Source organism: Callospermophilus lateralis, chromosome 15 (assembly GCF_048772815.1).
Source record: "Callospermophilus lateralis isolate mCalLat2 chromosome 15, mCalLat2.hap1, whole genome shotgun sequence".
Classification (NCBI taxonomy): Eukaryota; Metazoa; Chordata; class Mammalia; order Rodentia; family Sciuridae; genus Callospermophilus; species Callospermophilus lateralis.
The window spans coordinates 22307594-22327138 of NC_135319.1; the positions used below are offsets into that span (position 1 = coordinate 22307594).

A 19545-nucleotide genomic window follows, 5' to 3' on the forward strand; every position below is an offset into this window, starting at 1 on the left:
GAGTTAAAAGTCACCCCAAATGTCCTTAGCTTGACTTAATTACAGATCTGAAGGTGAACCATGGATCTGCAATTTTCTATCCATTTTACAAACATAATTTAAAGACTAGAGTTAACTTCCAAGTGATCTGGGGATAAATGATCTTTAAAAATAAACTTTCTTTAAAAAAAATTCCCAGGGAATTTTTCCATTTATTTATAGTTACATTAAAGGCAGATGACAAGGGACTCCTACTACTGTAAATGAAATGAAGCAAATGAGAAAAGGGAAATTGCATGGAAATGGAAGGAGACCCTCATTGTTATAAAAAATTACATATAAAAGGTTGTGAGGGGAATGGGAAAAAAATAAGGAGAGAAATGAATTACAGTAGATGGGGTAGAGAGAGAAGATGGGAGGGGAGGGGAGGGGGGATAGTAGAGGATAGTAAAGGTAGCGGAATACAACAGTTACTACTATGGCATTATGTAAAAATGTGGATGTGTAACCGATGTGATTCTGCAATCTTAGTAATGTTTTGAATAACCCATAAAAAATGAAACAAATTAGTTTTGAATATAATTCCCAAGATTTTATTTCTTTTTAATTTTTTTTTGTAGTTGTAAATGGACAGAATGCCTTTAATTGTTTATTTTTATGTGGTGCTGAGGATTAAACTCTATGTCTCACACATACTATTAGGCAAGTGCTCTGCCACCGAGCTACAGCACTAACCCCCAAGATTTTATTTCAAGGATGTAAATTCATCTTAAAAACTGATGGGATATTTTGTTCTAGGTCTTCAGTTCAAATCCAGTTTAACTGCTAAAAATTTAAAACCTTTTAAAAGTATTATTTGATATACCCAAATGATGACAGTCACATTCCTGACCTTCAGAGATCCCCGAGTACAGGGTATCAGGAAAGACAGTGGAATGAATCTAACATAACTTTCCTATGTATATATGTGAATACATCTCAGTGAATTTCAACACTATGTGTACCCACAAGATTGGGGTCCCAAGTAGAAGAAAACACATTCCATGTTTGTATAATATATAGAGTCTACTGCCATGTATAACTAAAACAAACAAAAAAGAAATATGGATAAGCCAAAATTTCTTAAAATTTAAAAAATTGGGATAAATACCCTTTTAAAGAACACAACCCCCTGGATTTTACAAAGCTATGCACCCACATCACTTTCCAATTACAAAATATTTTCATCTTCCCTCAAAGAAATTTCTTTAACAATTATTCCTTATTTCCATTTCTCTTTAACCACTGCAACCACTTATCCACTTTCTATCTCTATCAAGTTACCTATTTAATATAACTGGAATCATACAATATGTGGCTTTTTGTGTCTGACTACTTTTATTTAGCAAGTTTTCAAGATTCATCTATTATATAATAAACAATGTTTTATAAACAATGTTTATACAAAGGATATTACTCAGCCATAAGAAAGAATAAAATCAATTTGCATTTTTTAAAAAAGAATATAGGGCAAATACTCAAAGTACTTAGTTGCCCAATAATGGATTTATACCACTTTTTTTTTTCATTTTTTTGTTTTGTAATCTTTTGCATTCTCACTTCCCACAGTATTTCCCACAACTGTACCCTTTCTAAGTGCTTATGTAAAAACTAACACAGCCAGCCAGATGACCAATATGTGAGTTGAGGCAATGCTGAGAACAAAAGGGGTCTGTGTCTATCTCTGTCTCTCTCCATTTCAGTACAATTTGGATCACTAATTCAAGAATTGTGAATGAAATACTTCAAGTTATAAGTCATTAACTTCGTATGGCTAACTAGGGTTCCATCCAAGAAGAAATTCTTTGCCAACAATCCAATCCTAATTTCCTACATAAACTCAGGTAATTAACAACTTTTATTTTCTTAAAGTTACTTACCTCAGCAAAAAGGCAGAATTACAAGGATAAGAATTAACACAGAATTTTAAATGAAGCAAAATAACTCATTTAAAGCCCCTTTACCAAAGAGTGTCCACAAAAGGTATGGAGACATCAGCAAAAAGGATGAAGTAAAAACCTTGAAAATTCTCCCCTCCCTAAAATCAATGAGAACACTGAAAGAATCACAGCAAAAATCAAAAGTGGAAATAAACTAAAGCCTTAAGTAATCCAGGCAGTGTGTATTCAAGGAAAATTGGTGGAATCTTGGTTAAAAACAGCAAGCTTAATGGTGTTTTAATTTGCCTTATTTTCCATTTCACTCTCCCAAGCTCTGTGGTAGCCTTAAAAACCAACTGTCCTTAAGCACAGTGAAAACTAGCAGCCTGGCAGCCACAAGAAGAGGCAGAAGAGTGACTAATATCCTTCAATTCTCCATTCTCAGAGAACTGTCATTATTACATTTGTCTGGTGTTTCTCTCAAAGACCTCACTTCGAAGGCTCTTTATTTACTGGACTTAGTGTTCCCAGTGTGAAAAGACTAATTCCGAAAGGTTAAATGAAAATAGACACAGGCAACTACTTAAAATTGAGGCTGCCTGAGGTGGTGATTGTCAGTTAGGGCAAAAAATAGGCTAACCAAAAAGCTTCAAAGAAAAGGCCTAGGAATAAGATGTCCACAAGGGGCTTAAGAAAAGTTCTAACATATTCCTGGGAGTCTGGAAGACCACATGCAAGCCCACAACCATGTAAATGCCCTCAGCTCTCTCCCCTCTTGCCTAACCTTAAGGCTCTGTGTAAAAAGGAAGTGAAGAATAAGGCAGAGTCAATAATTGTTAGTGGGAATGTTAAAAGATGAGTCCCCACATGTACAAAGATCATTTCAGCACAGACTGTGTGACTTACTGGCTCCAAGCATTTAAGGAAATCTGCATTAGAATTAGCTGACCAATAATCTAATTGAGTAGAGACAAGAAAGAATACAGACTTCACAGCATTTGTTTAGGAAAGTTACTAAACAAACAACAAATAGCAACACTGAACTCTGATGAGGGAAAATCTCATTTGCGGGTTGCCACATTATATTTTTCAAAATGTTCAGTTCTCAACAACAACAAAAAAGTAAGACATGGAAAGAAATGAGGTAATATAATCAATACCCAGGGGAAAAAGCAGTCAACAGTAACTGATGTTGGGTTTACTAAACAAACACTTTAAATCAGTTATTTATGGAATGACATAATTAAAAAACTTCTACACAGCAAAAACAATTAGGAATATGAACACAGAACCTACAAAATGGGAGAAAATCTTTGCTAGTTACTTTTCTGACAGAGGATTAATATCTAGGATATATAAGGAACTCAAAAAACTTAAAATCAAAAAAATCAAATAACCCAATTAATAAATAGACAAATGAATTGAACAGACACTTCTCAAAAAGAAATACAAATGGCCAACAAATATATGAAAAAATGTTCAACATCATCAGAAATTACAGAAATGCACACCAAAACTATACTGAGATTTCATCTCACACCAATCTGAATGGCAGTTATCAAGAATACAAATAATAATAAATGCTGGAGAGGTTGTGGAGAAAAAGGAACACTTTTACACTGTTGGTAGGATTATAAATTAGCACAACCACTATGGAAGTCAGTATGGAGATTCCTCAAAAGACTAGTCATGGAACCACCATGACTCAGCTATACCACTCCCCAGTATTTATCCTAAAGAATTAAAGGCATCATAGTATAATGATATATGCATACTCATGGTTATAGCAGCAAAATTCACAATAGTCAAACTATGGAACCAATCTAGATATCCATCAATAGATGAATGAATAAAGAAAATGTGTTGTATATACACAATGGAGTTTTATTCAGACAGAAAGAAAAATGAAATTATGTCATTTGTAGGAAAATGGTGGAACTAGACAGCATTAAGTGAAATAAGTCAAACTCAGAAGCTCCAGGGTCATATGTTTTCTCTCATCTGTAGAAACTAGAGAAGAAAAGGAAAAAGAAAGGTGCTGGGGAGTATCCCATGGAAAACAAAGGGAGATTGGTAGAGAAAAGGGACCAGTGGGGTGGGAGAAGGGGAAAGTGCTGGGGAGTGATATTGGCCAGATTTATATTGTTATATTGTGTGCATATACACATATGAAACAGCAAATCTCGTCATTATGTACCAATATAATGTACCAATGAAAAATGTGGAAAGAGAAATAAATTAGTTATTTTAAATATGTTGGAAGAACTAAGACAAAAGTGTAAAGATAACTCTCAAATAGAAATATTAATAAAAAGACAGATATTATAAAAAATCAAATAGAAATTCTGGAATTAAAAAATACAATAACTAAAAATTCATTAGAGGGATTCAAAAGTAGATTACAGCAGGTAAAAGAAAGAATCCATGAATCTGAAGATATGTCATTTGAGATTATCCATTCTAAGCACCAAAAAAAAAAGAAGAAAAATGAACATAGCTTTAGAAACTTATGGGACACCATCAATGTACTAACATAAATAAATAATGGCCCAAAATTTATCAAATCTGATGACAAACATTAAACTCGAAAGCTCAATGAACTTCAAGGAGGATAAAGTTTAAGTCCATACTTAGATAAATCATAATCAAACTGCTGGAAGGCAAAAAAGAAAAGGTGGAGAATAAAATGTATATTCAAGATATTTTAGGAAAATGAGACTATAACAATTTCAAAAAGGAAGTATAAGTAATGTATAAAAATACTGGGACTAATACCCATCAGTAGCCTCAAATCTTCACAACAGATATTCACAGGTAGGGAGGACTTACCCCATTTCCAGAATTTCCCAAAACTAACCTGTGATAATAAGACATTCATTGTGATCCAGCACCTCAGTGAAGAGCCGTGAAACAATCAATTCAGGATTGATTAAAAAGCGAATTTCTTCTTGCACAAGTCCTGCACTGGTTACTCCACCTCCAACAAAACGATTTGCAAAATCCACCTGTTTAGGAAAATGTGGTATGTTAAATAATGATCTAAAATACCAGAATTATGATAAAGAAGCACATGCCAAAAAGTTCTAATCTTTTTATTTCCATGAAAATCAGTCCTCAAACAACTAATGTTCCCAAGGAGTCTGAGTTATACTTGTGTACACTCGTAGTTATATTTGTGCCTTACTTTTCCCATTTCATTTAAGTTAATATGTCTGCATGTTTCTTTGGATTCCAAAAGTGCATAAAGGACCTCAGAAAAATTGTTTATGGGCGACGAAATATTATCTAGGAACTCTTACTTAATAAACTTTATTTGTGCTCCCCTCATCATAAGTCAAGGGAGGTCTTCTGCTTGAAAGGTTTTAAAATTATTTTCCTACATCCATACTTAACCTCATTTTATATATTTCAGATGACTTTAATACAGCAATCAAACACTTGTCCTAAAGAACTGAAGAGTTTAGTAGTTGACTATTTTGGGATAATACCTTTCTTAATAATATTATATCTTTCTCTTCTGTGGAAGAATAAAAGGTATGGAATTTTTGTCCTAAATCGCCAAATACATGAACATTACCAACTTATATTTTGGGTACCAGGAATTGAACTCAGGAGGACTAGACAACTAAGTCACATCCTCATCCCTATTTTGTATTTTGTTTAGGGACACAGGGTCTCACTGAGTTGCTTAGTGCCTCACTTTTGCTGAGGCTGGCTTTGAACTCTTAATCCTCCTGCCTCACTCAGCCTCCCCAGTCGATGGGATTATAGGCGTGTGTCACCACGCCTAGCCACCAAATATTTAAAAAAAAATATACCTAAAAAAGAAAGAAACCTGGTATAAGAACAAAAATTCACCTAAATTAATATTTCCAATGTAGTCTGAAACCCATAAGCTTTTTTTTTCTTTTCTTCAGTGCTAACTATTGAACCCAGGGTCTTGCAAATGATAGGCAAGTGCCACCACTAATGTATTCCCCCAGTCCTACATAAGATTTAGGTAAAAGTATTATGAGATCTACTGATGAAGAAGAGCTACACAATCCTTGTGAGAATGCACTCAAGCTGCCAATGTTAATTCAGTTTATGTAAGAAATGGTGTCCATTTTAGCTTTAGGTTATTGTTAAGAGTTAGATTATACAGATACACATAATTTCTGTACATACATATTCACACACACAAGAAAAACAGAATTTACTAAATATTGTAAGAGAGGGTAATATGCTTTCCAACCACTGTAAGTTATAAGATTTCTTCAAACTTGTTTGTATTCTCTGAGGTAACTGATATTTAAACAACAGTTACTATTATGGTATTATGTAAAAATGTGGATGTGTAACCGATGTGATTCTGAAATCTTTGTAATGTTTTGAATAAAAAAATAAAATAAAATAAAATCTCAAAAAAAAAATAAACTAAATGATAACCTAAAGCTAATTTTATAATAGAGTAGAACAAGAATTATGAATCAGGTTAGGTGTACTGGTACAAGCCTCTAATCTCAGTTAATCAGGAGGTGAGACAGGAGGATCAAAAGTTCAAAGCCCCCCAGGGTAATATACCAAGACCCTGTCTAAACAAACAAACAAACAACAACAACAAAAAACCCAATAACTCCTGCCAAAAGAATGTAAATCTTTTGCTATGTGAAAGTATATAGAAACTTACAGAAATCAAAATAATCTTTACTCTTTTGTGTGTGTGTATGTGTGGTCCTGGAGATTAAACTTGAGGGAAATATATCAACAAATTCTTAAAATGAGTTTGGAAATCATATATTTGGTTTTGTATTCTTTTTCTCTTTTTTTGTGGCATTTAGGATTAAACTCAAGGATGCTCTACCATTGAGCTATAACCCTAGTCCTTTTTTGTTTTGAGACAGAATTTCACTAAGTTGCTGAGGCTGGCCTCGAGTTTATAATCCTCATGCCTCAGCATCCTGCGTCACTGGGAATATAGACATGCACCACTGCACCTAGCTGGGTTTGTATTTGTAATCAGCACTAAAAAGGGGGGGGGTGCTGGAGGGTAGGGGGTGCCCAGTAACTCTTCAGCTTATATAGAAAAACAATTTTTGATGAAAATGTTAATTAGATTGGTTACTTACTACACGAGGTCTTTAGGGACTGGATGATTTGTGGCTTAAACTGTTTAATAAATATTTACTGAGTATTGTGGTAGGAACCATGGGATACAAAGATGAATAAGAAGTACTCAGCTCCTGGCCTCATAGGATTTGCAAGTTAGATGGATGGGAGTCAGGAACATAAGCAGAATGATAAGGTGATAATTAAAGAGCATGTTAGTATGTATTTGTTACTTTTCATATAACAGAATTAACTAAATCTGAGCATGGGAGGAAGATTAGGAAAGCTTTACAAGAGAACATGGCATTCGATCCAGAGTTAGCTAACATATAGCCTGAGGCAACAGATATACAAGGGATACAGGGAGAAACCCAAATGTAAACAGCTACATGAGAGGAATTATGGTGGCTTCACTGTAAAATACATCATGTGGATAGTTATAGTTGGTGATAAAGTGGTTTGGGGTCTAGGGAATTTTGACTCAATTTTGAAGTTTCTGAGAAAGATTCATATGACAACTGGACCTGTGTCTTAGTAAGATACTTCAGGCTACAGTTTAAAAAATAAACTGGAAAAGTGTAACATTAAAAAAAAAAAAAGCAATTAATCAGATGACAAGCATTATGAGAGCAGGGGCAAAGTAAGGGGGGAAGACCCAGCAAAGAAATGAAATGAAATGAAATGAAGTGCATTTGAGAACTGAGACCATACTGAGTGCCTGTAAGTGTAATTCTACTAGAAGTACAAGTAAGAGACCAAGGAGAGTTGGGATCAGTATAACTTAATTTTTACTGAAATAAGTTACAGAACAAATAAAATACAAGCTCTATCCAATTATGTACTATTTGATAATGATCATGAAATACATGCAATGTGAATGCTATTGTTTACTGAATAAAAGGTCAACAATTCGTTATTTGCAAGGTGTACATAGAAATAAATGCACAAAACTCAATATGCCTCTAAAAACAGGGGTCTTTAAGAAAATAAAAGTTTCTGCTACTTAAAAAAGTTCTTATGAATAACCAATAAAAAAAATGTGAAAAAAAATAAAATAAAATAAAAAAGTTCTTAATAAAAGGCTCTCTATAACAGGTGATAGACCTGTTCTAGTACATGAAAACAAGCATATTAGTGTTTCTTTATTTTTAATCACTCATTTTATAAGTTTCTTTACTTTAACGCTACTTTATTCAGATTATTCAGTTTCTGAATTATAATTTGATAAAAAGAGAGAAATGATAATGCTCCTTAGAGAGGTTTTGTTGTTGTTGCCATTCAGCATAATGTAATTTATGTGCTACCCAAGGAGCTTTGAAGCATTGCAATACAATATTCCCTGATCTCCTGGGGAGATATAGCATGGGTTGGGAGAACAATTAATAGTGCTAGAAGCCTTTATGGTATTCTTTTAATCTACTGAGGTCTCATATTTCATCTATAATATATTTCAGGGAAGTGAGGAGAATCTCAGCTTCAACTGTTGTTAAGTAATTCCCTGTTGAATTATACTGTAATAAAAGGTCAGCATTCCTGTGGTGCTAACTAAGAATAACTCTGTTCAGTTCATATGTATTAAGAATACCCCAGTTTACCCAAGACTTTAATGGAGAAAATAATCTCATAAAGAAGGGAATGTGGGGGAAGTAATATTCATTTCAAACAGTTTTTAAGTACATTTTGAAATTATGTTTTTGAATAGAAGAAAAAGTATATGATTGTACATATATTAAAATATTTTTTGGAGGTTTTTGTTTCTACAAATGTTAAATCCAGGACAAACTGTCAATTCAATTTTCCTAAATACTTTTGTTTACAAGTTCAAGTAATTACTAGGAGAAGGTGATCTGAAATAAAACACAATTCACTTCCTTTAAAATTTTGATTACAGATATGTCTAAATAAAAGGCCATTCTAAAAAGAATCTGATTCATCAGTCATTTGGAACATATGTATATCATAACTATGCACAAATCAGTCTAGTTAAATTCAACTATTTTCTCAACATTGCTTTCTTTATAGCTTTTAACCCAATATAAGCACCAAATAAGGATCTAAGAAGAAAAATCCCCAGTATAAATGATATAATACACAAGCTTCTTTCAGAGAAAACTAAGTTTACAATGCTCTTATAAATGGGATAAAAACACAAATCACTAATATATTGTCTCTGATTAGTGAATTTTTTGAAAAAAAAATGCTATAAATCAAAAGCAAAATATATGCTCAGGTTAGGTATTATTAGGTTTTAAAGCTAAATATATAAAGTGTTTTGTTAAGCTCTTTTGCTAAAAATATTTTTTTAACTAATGACAGTTACAAAATAATTACAAAGATTGAAGAATGGACAGAATTACCTGCTCTCTAACAGGAAAAAAGACATTAGCAAGCATAGCGAGCTCATGTGCTTAAAATTGTTATATATAGGAGAGAAGCTTTTCTTATCAATCAGTTTTAGATGTCTGCCTCCTAGACCTAAGGCTGTTGGTGGCAGAAAAACATCTCAAGCTGGTCATCATTTGGGGCAGGGCAAGAGCCTTCAAAACAAAGAACAAAACTGCCTGTGACAGCTTGTCAAGAACATACCCTGGGAACTTCTCCACTGTCAATCTACAATCAGTGTCTGAACCAAGAGGAACTGATGTTGTCCAGATCTTGGGACTTTCTGTCAAAGGCTTTTTAAACAGGCACATGTAAGAAACAGAGAGCATACACTGGCAAATAACAACATTACCAAGGCTGTCAAAGTGATCTGTTTGGTGTTTCTTTCCATTCTGCCATGATGCTTCTCTGCATTAAATCAGTTTAGGAGACAAATAAACAGCCTTTCAAATTTCCTTTTGTCAGAAGCTTGACAAGAAAAAAAGTCTTCAACATGCGCACAAACAACAGAGATTTACCTACCTGTAGCATGCCTTGTCCATTTCCTTCTATGGTACCTTCATAAGTAATATGCAACCGTGTCAGGGGTTTGTCACATCTATAATATAAAAATATATTCCCTTAATTTTTTGTTAATGATAAATAATTCATTACAGACAAATCTGAAAATATAGGTATCTAAAATATTGAAACAATTCCAAATCTCAAAAGCCAGAAATAGATGACTGCTGTCAATATTCCTGGTATTGAATCTCTCAAACTTTTCCTTCTAAAAATCTATAAAAAGGGGTTGGGGGTGTGGATCAGCGGTACAGTGCTCGCCTAGCACATGCAAGGTCCTGGGTTCAATTCTTAGCATCACATAAAAGTATATAAATAAAATAAAGGTATTGTATCCAACTACAACTAAAAAATAAATATTAAAAAAATCTACAAAGATACATATTTAAATTAAAATTAGACAAAACATTGTTTTGAAACCTGCTTTTCCTCTTTTTAATATCAAAGTTTCTCTTCTGTTAGGTAGCCGAGAAACTTGTTAAGATATAAAAAAAATGAAGATCTATGATATTTAACTATTATGCTCAAGTTCACAGTCTAAGAAAAAAATGTAGAAAATTTGGCAATAAATCATATACAATTCTCAATGGGCTCTATTTACATGTGTTTGTGAAGGGGTGTCTTGATGAAAATACATGCTATACAAATCCTGATCTGTGACATTTTCATATTAATAGATGAAAGATGAACCTAGGACCTATAAGTCACTCAGAAAACACAATTGTTTTCTTTTCCTTTCAAAAATGCTACAGTCACTGAGGTGTTGACCTGCCTTATAGTATATTAAAAATCAATTTAAATAAATTAATAGCATTTGGTAATAATATTTTTTCTTTACAAGATTTTTCCCCTCGATTTCTTACTGCATAAAATATATAAATTAGCTGGGTACAGTAGCACATGCCTATAATTTCAGTGATTCAGGAGGCTGAGGAAGAAAGACAGCAAGTTTGAGGCCAGATTCAGCAACTTAGTGAGATCCTCAGCAACTAAATAAGACCCTGTCTCAAAAATAAAAAAGAGTAAGAATATACTCAGTGATAAAGCACACCTGGGTTCAATCCACAGTTCCCAAAATACATACACACATACATAAAATTATAATAGAATGTAGTAGAGATTAGACCCAACTCCTTATGTAAGGGTAGCAACAACTTTTTTTGAAGGGGAGAATGATTACATTTTAAAAACTAATAATTTAAAAGGTTAACTGGGAAGCACTACTTATTTACTGAGATCGGCTTCCTAATTTTAATGAGTCCAAATATATTTCTAGCAAAACTTCAGTCTAATAGACTGTTAACTTTAACCCAAGAAGGTAATTCAGTAGAAGTTTTACTCTAAGGGCTTCATTTGTATTAACTCATTTAACTCTCAAAATAACCCCATATGATCTCCTTTGGAAATAGAAAACCAAAGCACAGAAAGTTTTTAAGTAACCTGCTCAGGCAAGTAAACAATGTAACAAAGATCTGAACCCAAGTAATACATCTCATTGGTCCAATTAGACCATAATTTTAGAAAAAAGTATACAATCCCTTGTAGACAGTCCATAGGTTTGATTTTTTTAAAAAACTTCCTTTTCTTGTTCCTACTTTCCTAGCCATTTTATTCAGAGACCACCTGTGAGGATACTACTGAAAACATAAAGAAGCATGGTCCAGAAATCTCTGGAATGTCAGTCAGGACTTCAAAACAGAACTCCCATCAATTGGCAACTATTCTCCATGGCTGAAGTTGTTAACTTTATATTATAGTTCTCATTGTAATTATGAAATTGCTAGAAACTATTTTTATTTGTTTCAAATATTCTTCAACTTCCCAACAGGTCTCCTATTTTAGTCCCAGCAAAGCTTCTACACTCCTGTCCCAAGAATCAAAGACAAATGATTCTGGCTCTCTGCAGTTAATGAAGCCTGGTTAAGTTATTTGCTGATGGGATCAAAGGGCTAACTAATGTTACAGAAACTGGGATACAGAAAAGCCATGGACTTTCTGGCACCCATGTAGCTCCTTATTCTTGACAATCAACAATCCTCATCTCTTCTTCATCCTCCCTTCTTAAATGCATATGCGTTTCTGGTTCTGTGCAGTCTGGAAGACTAATTTTAATTATATTCTCCAACTCCCACTTATGAAGCAGCTAAAACTAACAAAGAAAAACAACAAAAAAGAGAGATCAATGAAATATAAATAAGTTAGAAAAAGTACCAAATTAAATTCTGCCTATGAAAGTTAAGGGGATAATCTTTCACATGGCAGTCTGCAAGTCTCTGCATTTTGACTTCTCCTTATTTCCAACAATGATGTACAAATGTATGTCCTTTCACACTGATGTCAAATAGGCTCTGTGAATGATCTATAAAATCAACAACAAAGTGGTATGAACACAACATTTGTATTCCTTCTAGAGATTAATAGAAAAGTGAAGAAAAGCAATCTTCTGTACTTTGGTCTGGCCAGATGATATAGGAGAATGTTACTTTTAGTTCTATGCACCATATTGAGAGAAACCAATGATTAGGAGTATGTCAAAGCAGGTTTAGAATTCCCAAAAGAGTATACTATGGACTTGTGTTCACTGTTAGAACTGTCAAGAAAAAGTTTTCAAGATACTGAAGGAGGGGTGAATGTTGAAGAATATTATATATTAGATTTATTCTAATTCCAGAAGGAAGAACCAGGAATGGAAGGCGGGCTTATTTTGAGAAGACAGACATTTTTAGGGAATAAAATGTTAAGTTATAACACAAGCATCCACCAATGGAACAGACTGAGGTAAACAGTCAATTTCCCATCAGTGAAGTTGATCAGTCTCTATCTGTTGAAGGTATTATAGAGGTGATAGTATTTTTGGTAGGCAGATGGACTACATGACTTTCAGGGGTCTCTCTCATTTTTGATATGCCATGCTTTCAAACACTGTATATGTTGTGCTCCTTTTCTGGCTCTATTACTCTCCACCCCGCTTTTCAGGTTGTTTATTCTTTTTATCCACTTTTTAATCATCTCAATTATGCACTGAAGTAAGTTTTTCTTCACAAACACCTTTGATGGATATGAAAACATCACAGGAAAGCCACCTAAGCAGATATCTTCTCAAGTTAACTTCCTTTAAGAGTGATTCCCCCCATCACTAATTTCAAATAAAACAACTACAAACTAAGATAAAAATTACTAGTGAAAATACGGAGGCAGTGGTTAATATAAAATACACATCTAAAAACACACATACATGTAGTATGCTTGATCATGTCCTCGCCTATTTAAAAAGTCAATCCACATTTTTAAATACACTGGAAATTTCCTCTGGAAATGTATTAGCTATTTCAGAGTATTGAAGATCTTACCATCTGAGTTAACTCAGACCTCCTCAGTGTTTTCAGGCAAAGAATAATAATAATCTTAAAACCCTAATGAATTAGCAACAACATAAAATCTGCCAAGAATACAGAGAGCCAAACTTAAAATTCCCCACTTAGATAAGTTCTAAATAATTACTGTTTATATTCCAACTAAATTTTAAACTTTCCCCAATCTTGTGCTCCAGAAAGAAGAGTCATAAAATACAAGCACTAACCAAAAAGAGGGTAAGGAAGAACATTTAAATATTGGCGTTCTTACTTAATATAGTGTCTTCACACACAAAACTCCTTAATTCTAAACAAAACTTTGTTTCAGAAGACAAAACTAAGGCAGAATGGTAGAAACCAAAGAGTTGCAGATTTTGACTTAAGTTGCAACTTTTCTAACAATGAGAGCTACTGATAGAGCATTTATGAGAAAATATTCCCAGCATGAGGGCAGTTATGAGGTTGAGTGCCTATCTTTCTAAGGGCTATAAATCAAGTCCTCTCATGGTTAAAAAAAAAAAAAAAGGCTAAAGGTATAACACTATTTTTATTATTATTACCTTTCCCATTCTGGAAAATCTTCAAGACTCTGTCTTGTAAATGTCACCAACCCAGTAGGTTCTACAAAAGCAATAAACCAAACACACACACAAAGTTAAGTTTCAATTGTGAATTATCTGTAACAAATGAGGAAATACTGATTCTAGTACACAGACTTGGTATACAGTCCTTCAGTATCTGTGCGGGATTTGTTCTAGAACCCTCCTTGTGCATACTATAATCTGTGAATGCTCATGTCCCTTATATTTGCAAATAAACCTACACACATCCTTCTATATACTTTAAATCATTTCTAGATTACTTAAAATACCTAATAAAATATAAAAGCTAGCTAGGTTGTTATACTACATTGCTTAGGAAATAATGATAAGGAAAAAAAGTCTGCACATGTTCAGTACAGATGTAATTTTTTTTAAGATTATTTTCAATCCATGGTAGATTGAATCCTCAGATGGATCAGATACAGAGGGCCAACTATACAGCAGAACATTGATATAAAATAGTTATCCTTACATTAAGAGCATCATCTATAAAATAATAAGCCCTTACTAAACAAAACTATACGAGTAGCAGCACAACAGAAGGATCTAAAGCTGGCACTCTTTGATGGCATTTTAAAAACTGAATATACTTTTAAAAAGAGCACTAAAAATGCATAGTTGCTATAGCATAAACAATAATGACAATTAAATTCCAATTTTTAGACTCCTTTTGAAAGAAAAGCTTTAACCTTACACTCAAAGACTGGTGCTTTATGGTAAAGTAAAATTTTAAAAAGGAAATCTTTGATGCCAAAGATGTCTTTTGGACTTAGCACAACTAAGTCCAGAGCTTAGATGATTGGCAATTACTATACTTTTAAGTATGCATATTAACTGGAAGAGGAATTACTGAGTCCTAAGAGTTTAGAGAAGAAAGATGAAACTTTAAAGGCTCAAAATTAGCGCAGTCGATAATTTTAGAGGATAGGATCCTTCCTTGGTTAGGATTACTTTTTTGTTTTTTAAGCCAGTGGCAAAAGCAAAAAATAAATCTGCTGGCCAGAAGTAATTTGTCTGCTTCAAATAAAAGAACAAAGTAAAAAGGCCATGCCATTTCTGTTTTCTTTTGTTAAAAGAAAGAAAGAAAGAAAGTAAAAGCTCTTAAGCACAAAGAGTGATGTCAGGAACTATTAGTGATGATGGTGTCAAGCCCAACAGAAGCTTGGCCATAATTTCATTCTTGTAGATAATTCCACATTTCTTTACTCCCAAGGACAAGCAGTAACAACTCAAAAATTACATGGAGCATCTACATTAGAAAACAATTTTTGTTAACACAAGTCTTAAAATATTCTTCAGATACTAACTTTAAGACAAAAGGGTAGCATATTTAAAACTCCCAGGAGGCCAAACAATCCAAACATTAGAGAAGCAATTCTATTAATAGGAAATTAATGTCTATTTTATCATTCAGTCACTTGGCAAAGAACATTATTAAAAGTCCTTCATACATACTGAGAGAGACCACAAGAAATTCATAAATAAATACTGCTGGCAAAGCAAGAGAAAAGGCAGTATAAGGTTCTCTAGAGAAAATTACTGACAAAAATGCCTTGAGAACATGTCCGTTAGCTTTTTCCATAAAGGAGCAGAAGTTACCTCAGAAGAGGTTATTTTGGTTAATCAAATACTTCTTTTAATAAAAATCACAATATGTACTATATATGAATCATCAATTTTAAACATGTGACTATAAGATACTTTATCTAAAACTATATTGAAAATAATAATTCAGAAAGCTCTAAAAACTTTGACTCAAGATTTTCATTGTGAATATAAAAATATAGATGTTTAACCATAATGAAAAGTTGGTCCTGTTGAAATTATGTTTAATCAGTTCTAAAATGCATGTTGTTTCACCTATTAAGTTTCTGAAAATGTTTTTTATAACGTAGATATCTTGCCATGGGTCTGGATTAAAACAGAATTTTCCCAGAGAAGATGGGCATCTGCTCTTTCCATCATCGGGAGGTGTCACCAAACTGAAACTACATTAAAACCTCTGTTGTAGGCCTTTACATACCACACTGGTGATAGGACTCCAGACAGGATACTTGCGGTCTGTGGTTCAAATTCTCAGATATAAAATTCTCACCACGAGCCCCCCAATGCAGTGATAAAGTTGGGACTTACAAGTTTCTTTATTATCCCCTTTCTTCACAGCCAGGTTAATTTTTCATTTATCCTTGATCAAGGGCCAGAACTTTGATGCTTTGTGCAACAGGTTTCCTAACAGATTCCCCAAGCCTGAGTGCTTTCTCATTCTTAGATGTATATGATGTGATGGCACTTCCCACCATCTATGATGATTAAAGCCTCTATTCAGTAGGCTCTAGACCTCAATACAACTAATCATGCTGTAGCAAATTTCTTTAAGTCCCTTTATCATATCTTCCTTAGATTACTAGTGCTACATGTTGCAAACCTATAGCAACATTTCATTTTATTTCTACAGAGACCTAAATTATCATGTACAGTGAAAAAGCCAGAAATAAAATGTCTAATTATAGTTTATTTCTTCAACCTAATTCCCAAGATTTATGATGGCACATACATTTCTAATGAAAATTAAAAACAACAATAACAAATAAATTGCTTTGCCTCAGAGTATTTGAAATCCTAAAGCTCACAAAGAAAACTGGCTTTCAGAGAAGGTATATATGACTTGATACCCAAGACAGAAAAGTAAACTTTGAATTACTTACTTAGATTTAGAAAAAGGAAAATTTAGCAAAAGGAAACTTATGAGGTGTTCTGGTTTCCTTTATTATCAACTTGCAGTAAAGGTAGCCCTTTAAGCATATATATGCTTGTTTAATATCCCCAAGTATTCTGTGAGGTAATTATCATTATTATTTTATTTCATAGATGAGAAACTGAACCATAGATGTATTAAACTTGGTCATGTCGTTTAGTTCCTGAGGTAAGAGTAACAGTATTGTCCACTATCAGATAGTCATTGCCAGCATTTGTTGGACATTTACTGTTGTTGCCTCAGGTCAGTCTGGGCATCCAGTTCTAGTAAATATGGTCCAATAGAAGCAGAAAGACATGTAAACACTTACAATCCAGTTTTACAAGAACTCTACAAAGGGATTGGGGGAAGCAAAAGAGATGAATGAATAAGAAACAATTAACTAATTGGCCTTTACAAATGAAGTTCAACTAGTTAATGCTTCTTTAAATAAACAGCATCCAATATATATTTTCTGTTTAATATACTTTCTTTTAAAAGTATTAATTTATTATTTTTACTCATAAAAATTCCTTCATGTATACTGCAGGTTTTATAGTATATGGGTGAGTTCAGAGTACATAGAACCCATGTACACTCATAGTACACATTTATATGTATCCATAACATGCATAAAATCAAGGTTATAACATTGAATCACTACTGTTCAAATGTATTTGGGGCAGTAAGGAGTATTTTAAACACCAATGTTCTTCACATGTCACTTAATTTTGAATTGTACTCATCAGTAAGAAAAATTATAAGAAGAATGAAAGGAATTTACTTTTCTCTGTGACTTTTCGAAAGTAACAGAAAAGTGTTTTAAGCTTCTCTGGTTTCCTTGATGAACGTCCCTCAAACAACCTGGAAGAGACCAAAAATAAACGAGGATTGGTTTAAAATGCCTTAATAATTCACAAAGTACTTAAACTTATATTGCTACTAAGTAATCACCTTCCAGAAGGTAATGGCAAAGAACTAGAAAACAGATTTGATAAAAGGGCATCTGGAGAGGACTAAAATCCACTATACCCAGGCTCCCTGAAAACTGTTGGAATCAGCCAGTACTCTCTACCCACCCACTTGTCCAATCCATTTTCCTCCTGGGAAAAGGTACCATCTAGTCTCCCAAGGTCAAGCGGAGCCAGTCAGTTAATGCACAGCATGTTCCCTGTGGCACATACTTATTTATAATGAATAATATTATTAAGCAGTTATATAACTGAACAAAAATATCTAAAAAAAAAATCCACATTTGAGTAGTGAAGTGAAGGGAGTATGATAGAGGGGAGAGACATAGATATGACAAGAGACTGGGGACTGAATGTACAATTTTTGGTAATTAAGCAGATCTTGCTACAGATAAATGCGCCCTCCCAATGCTCATATGTTGAAGCTGGAATTCTTAATGTGGCTTTATTTGCAGATAGGGCCTCTGAAGAGGTAGTAAAGGTTAAATAAGGTCATAGAGTACAGCCCTAATCTTACAGAACTGGGGTCCTCATAAGAAGAGGGGGAGACACCTGGACTCTCTGCCATGTGAGAATAAGGTGAGAAGGCAATAGTCTATAAGACAAGAAGAGAGTCCACATCTGGAACAGAATTCATTAGCACCTCGGTCTGGGATGTCTAGCCTTCAGAATTCAAAGAAAATCAATTTTTGTTGTTTAAGCCACACAAGCTATAGTATTTGTTATGGCAATTAGAGCTGACTAATATAGATCCTTTGCTTGGTTACCAAAACAGTGCCTATGTTATCCAGTTTACAGCAACCTAGATTTGCACTACTTAATTTGGTTTTTTTTGAAATGATGTGGCATTGTTATTGGTAACATAATTCAATTTGTCCTGAGGAAAGAAAAGCAGGACTTTAGAAGCATATGACCTGAATAAGTAGTTCTCTAAAAGATTTCTCACACAAAAGCAGGCTTTTGGGAATAAAATCTAGCTTTCCAAAGGCATTTAAAAATTACAGGAAAATTCATTGGCTATAAATGATGAGGATTCTCTGCCTCTAGTCATATACTCTGACTTTAAAACCAGAAACCCTTCAAGTAAAAGTTCACTTTAATAAGTGCTGAAATAGGTAACATTTTTCAAGATTAGAAGAGCAAGCTTATGTAACTATGCAGAGAAGGAAAAATAATTTCATGAAAAAAATCCTATTGAGCAATTGAAATGAATTAAGAAAAGGGAAGGAAATGCGGATTTCAAATGATCCTGTTTACAAGGATCTGAAATCTGTATTCAGGGTCAACTTCTGGCAAGATAATTTATATGAGTATTTCCTAAAAAGAATACTCATGTTGGGAAGCATTTTAACCTAACCTGAAATGTAATCTATTTTTAAAAATAATTCAAAGATGCTTATGTGATAATTTTTACTCATTTAAAGAATTTAAAATATTAAAGACTCATACTTAAAATGCAGTTGGCAGCTGAAAATAGGCTCTTTGAGAGTACAGGTTTCAGCTTGATTTCTTCTGCAATATGTCAACCAGTGTATAGTTTGTTTAAATCAAAATGATAGTCAAAATGAAGAAGGCACTTGGCAGTTTAATTAAACACCCTATACCAATAAATATGATTTACTAAATGAATACTTTAGGCTTCACTGCAAAATCCTTTTCTAGGCTTATTACTTATAGATGATAGCAGTATGAATACAAAAAGCAGTCACTACCTTTTTCTACAGATGAATTGATATATTGCATAATTCAATTAAGAGGGAAAAGTTCTTCTCCAGTAGAACTACTGCAGAGAGAAGACAAAATGGCTGCTGCCCTTAAGGAATAATTCCCCAAACCACAAAAAGAAAGTGTCCCTAGCTTCTGTGTATGAATCAGCTGTTTGTAAAATTTCATAAAAGTCCACATATTTCACAACCATGATGACAAATTGTTAACCTCAGGATTCTCTTGGGACTG

The 19545-nt window shown here is 33.5% G+C and overlaps 1 protein-coding gene across 2 annotated transcripts in view; it reads right to left on the reverse strand.

Moving 5' to 3' along the window:
* The window catches only part of Parg (poly(ADP-ribose) glycohydrolase), a 123633-nt gene that overhangs the window by 38354 nt on the left and 65734 nt on the right, over window positions 1-19545 (reverse strand). For both annotated transcript variants that reach the window (XM_076834510.1, XM_076834509.1), the window contains exons 10-13: window positions 17403-17482; window positions 13843-13903; window positions 9891-9966; window positions 4756-4903 (exon numbers count right to left, since the gene is read on the reverse strand). In XM_076834510.1, the coding sequence (XP_076690625.1) occupies window positions 4756-4903; window positions 9891-9966; window positions 13843-13903; window positions 17403-17482 (365 nt within the window). The remainder of the gene's footprint in view (window positions 1-4755; window positions 4904-9890; window positions 9967-13842; window positions 13904-17402; window positions 17483-19545) is intronic.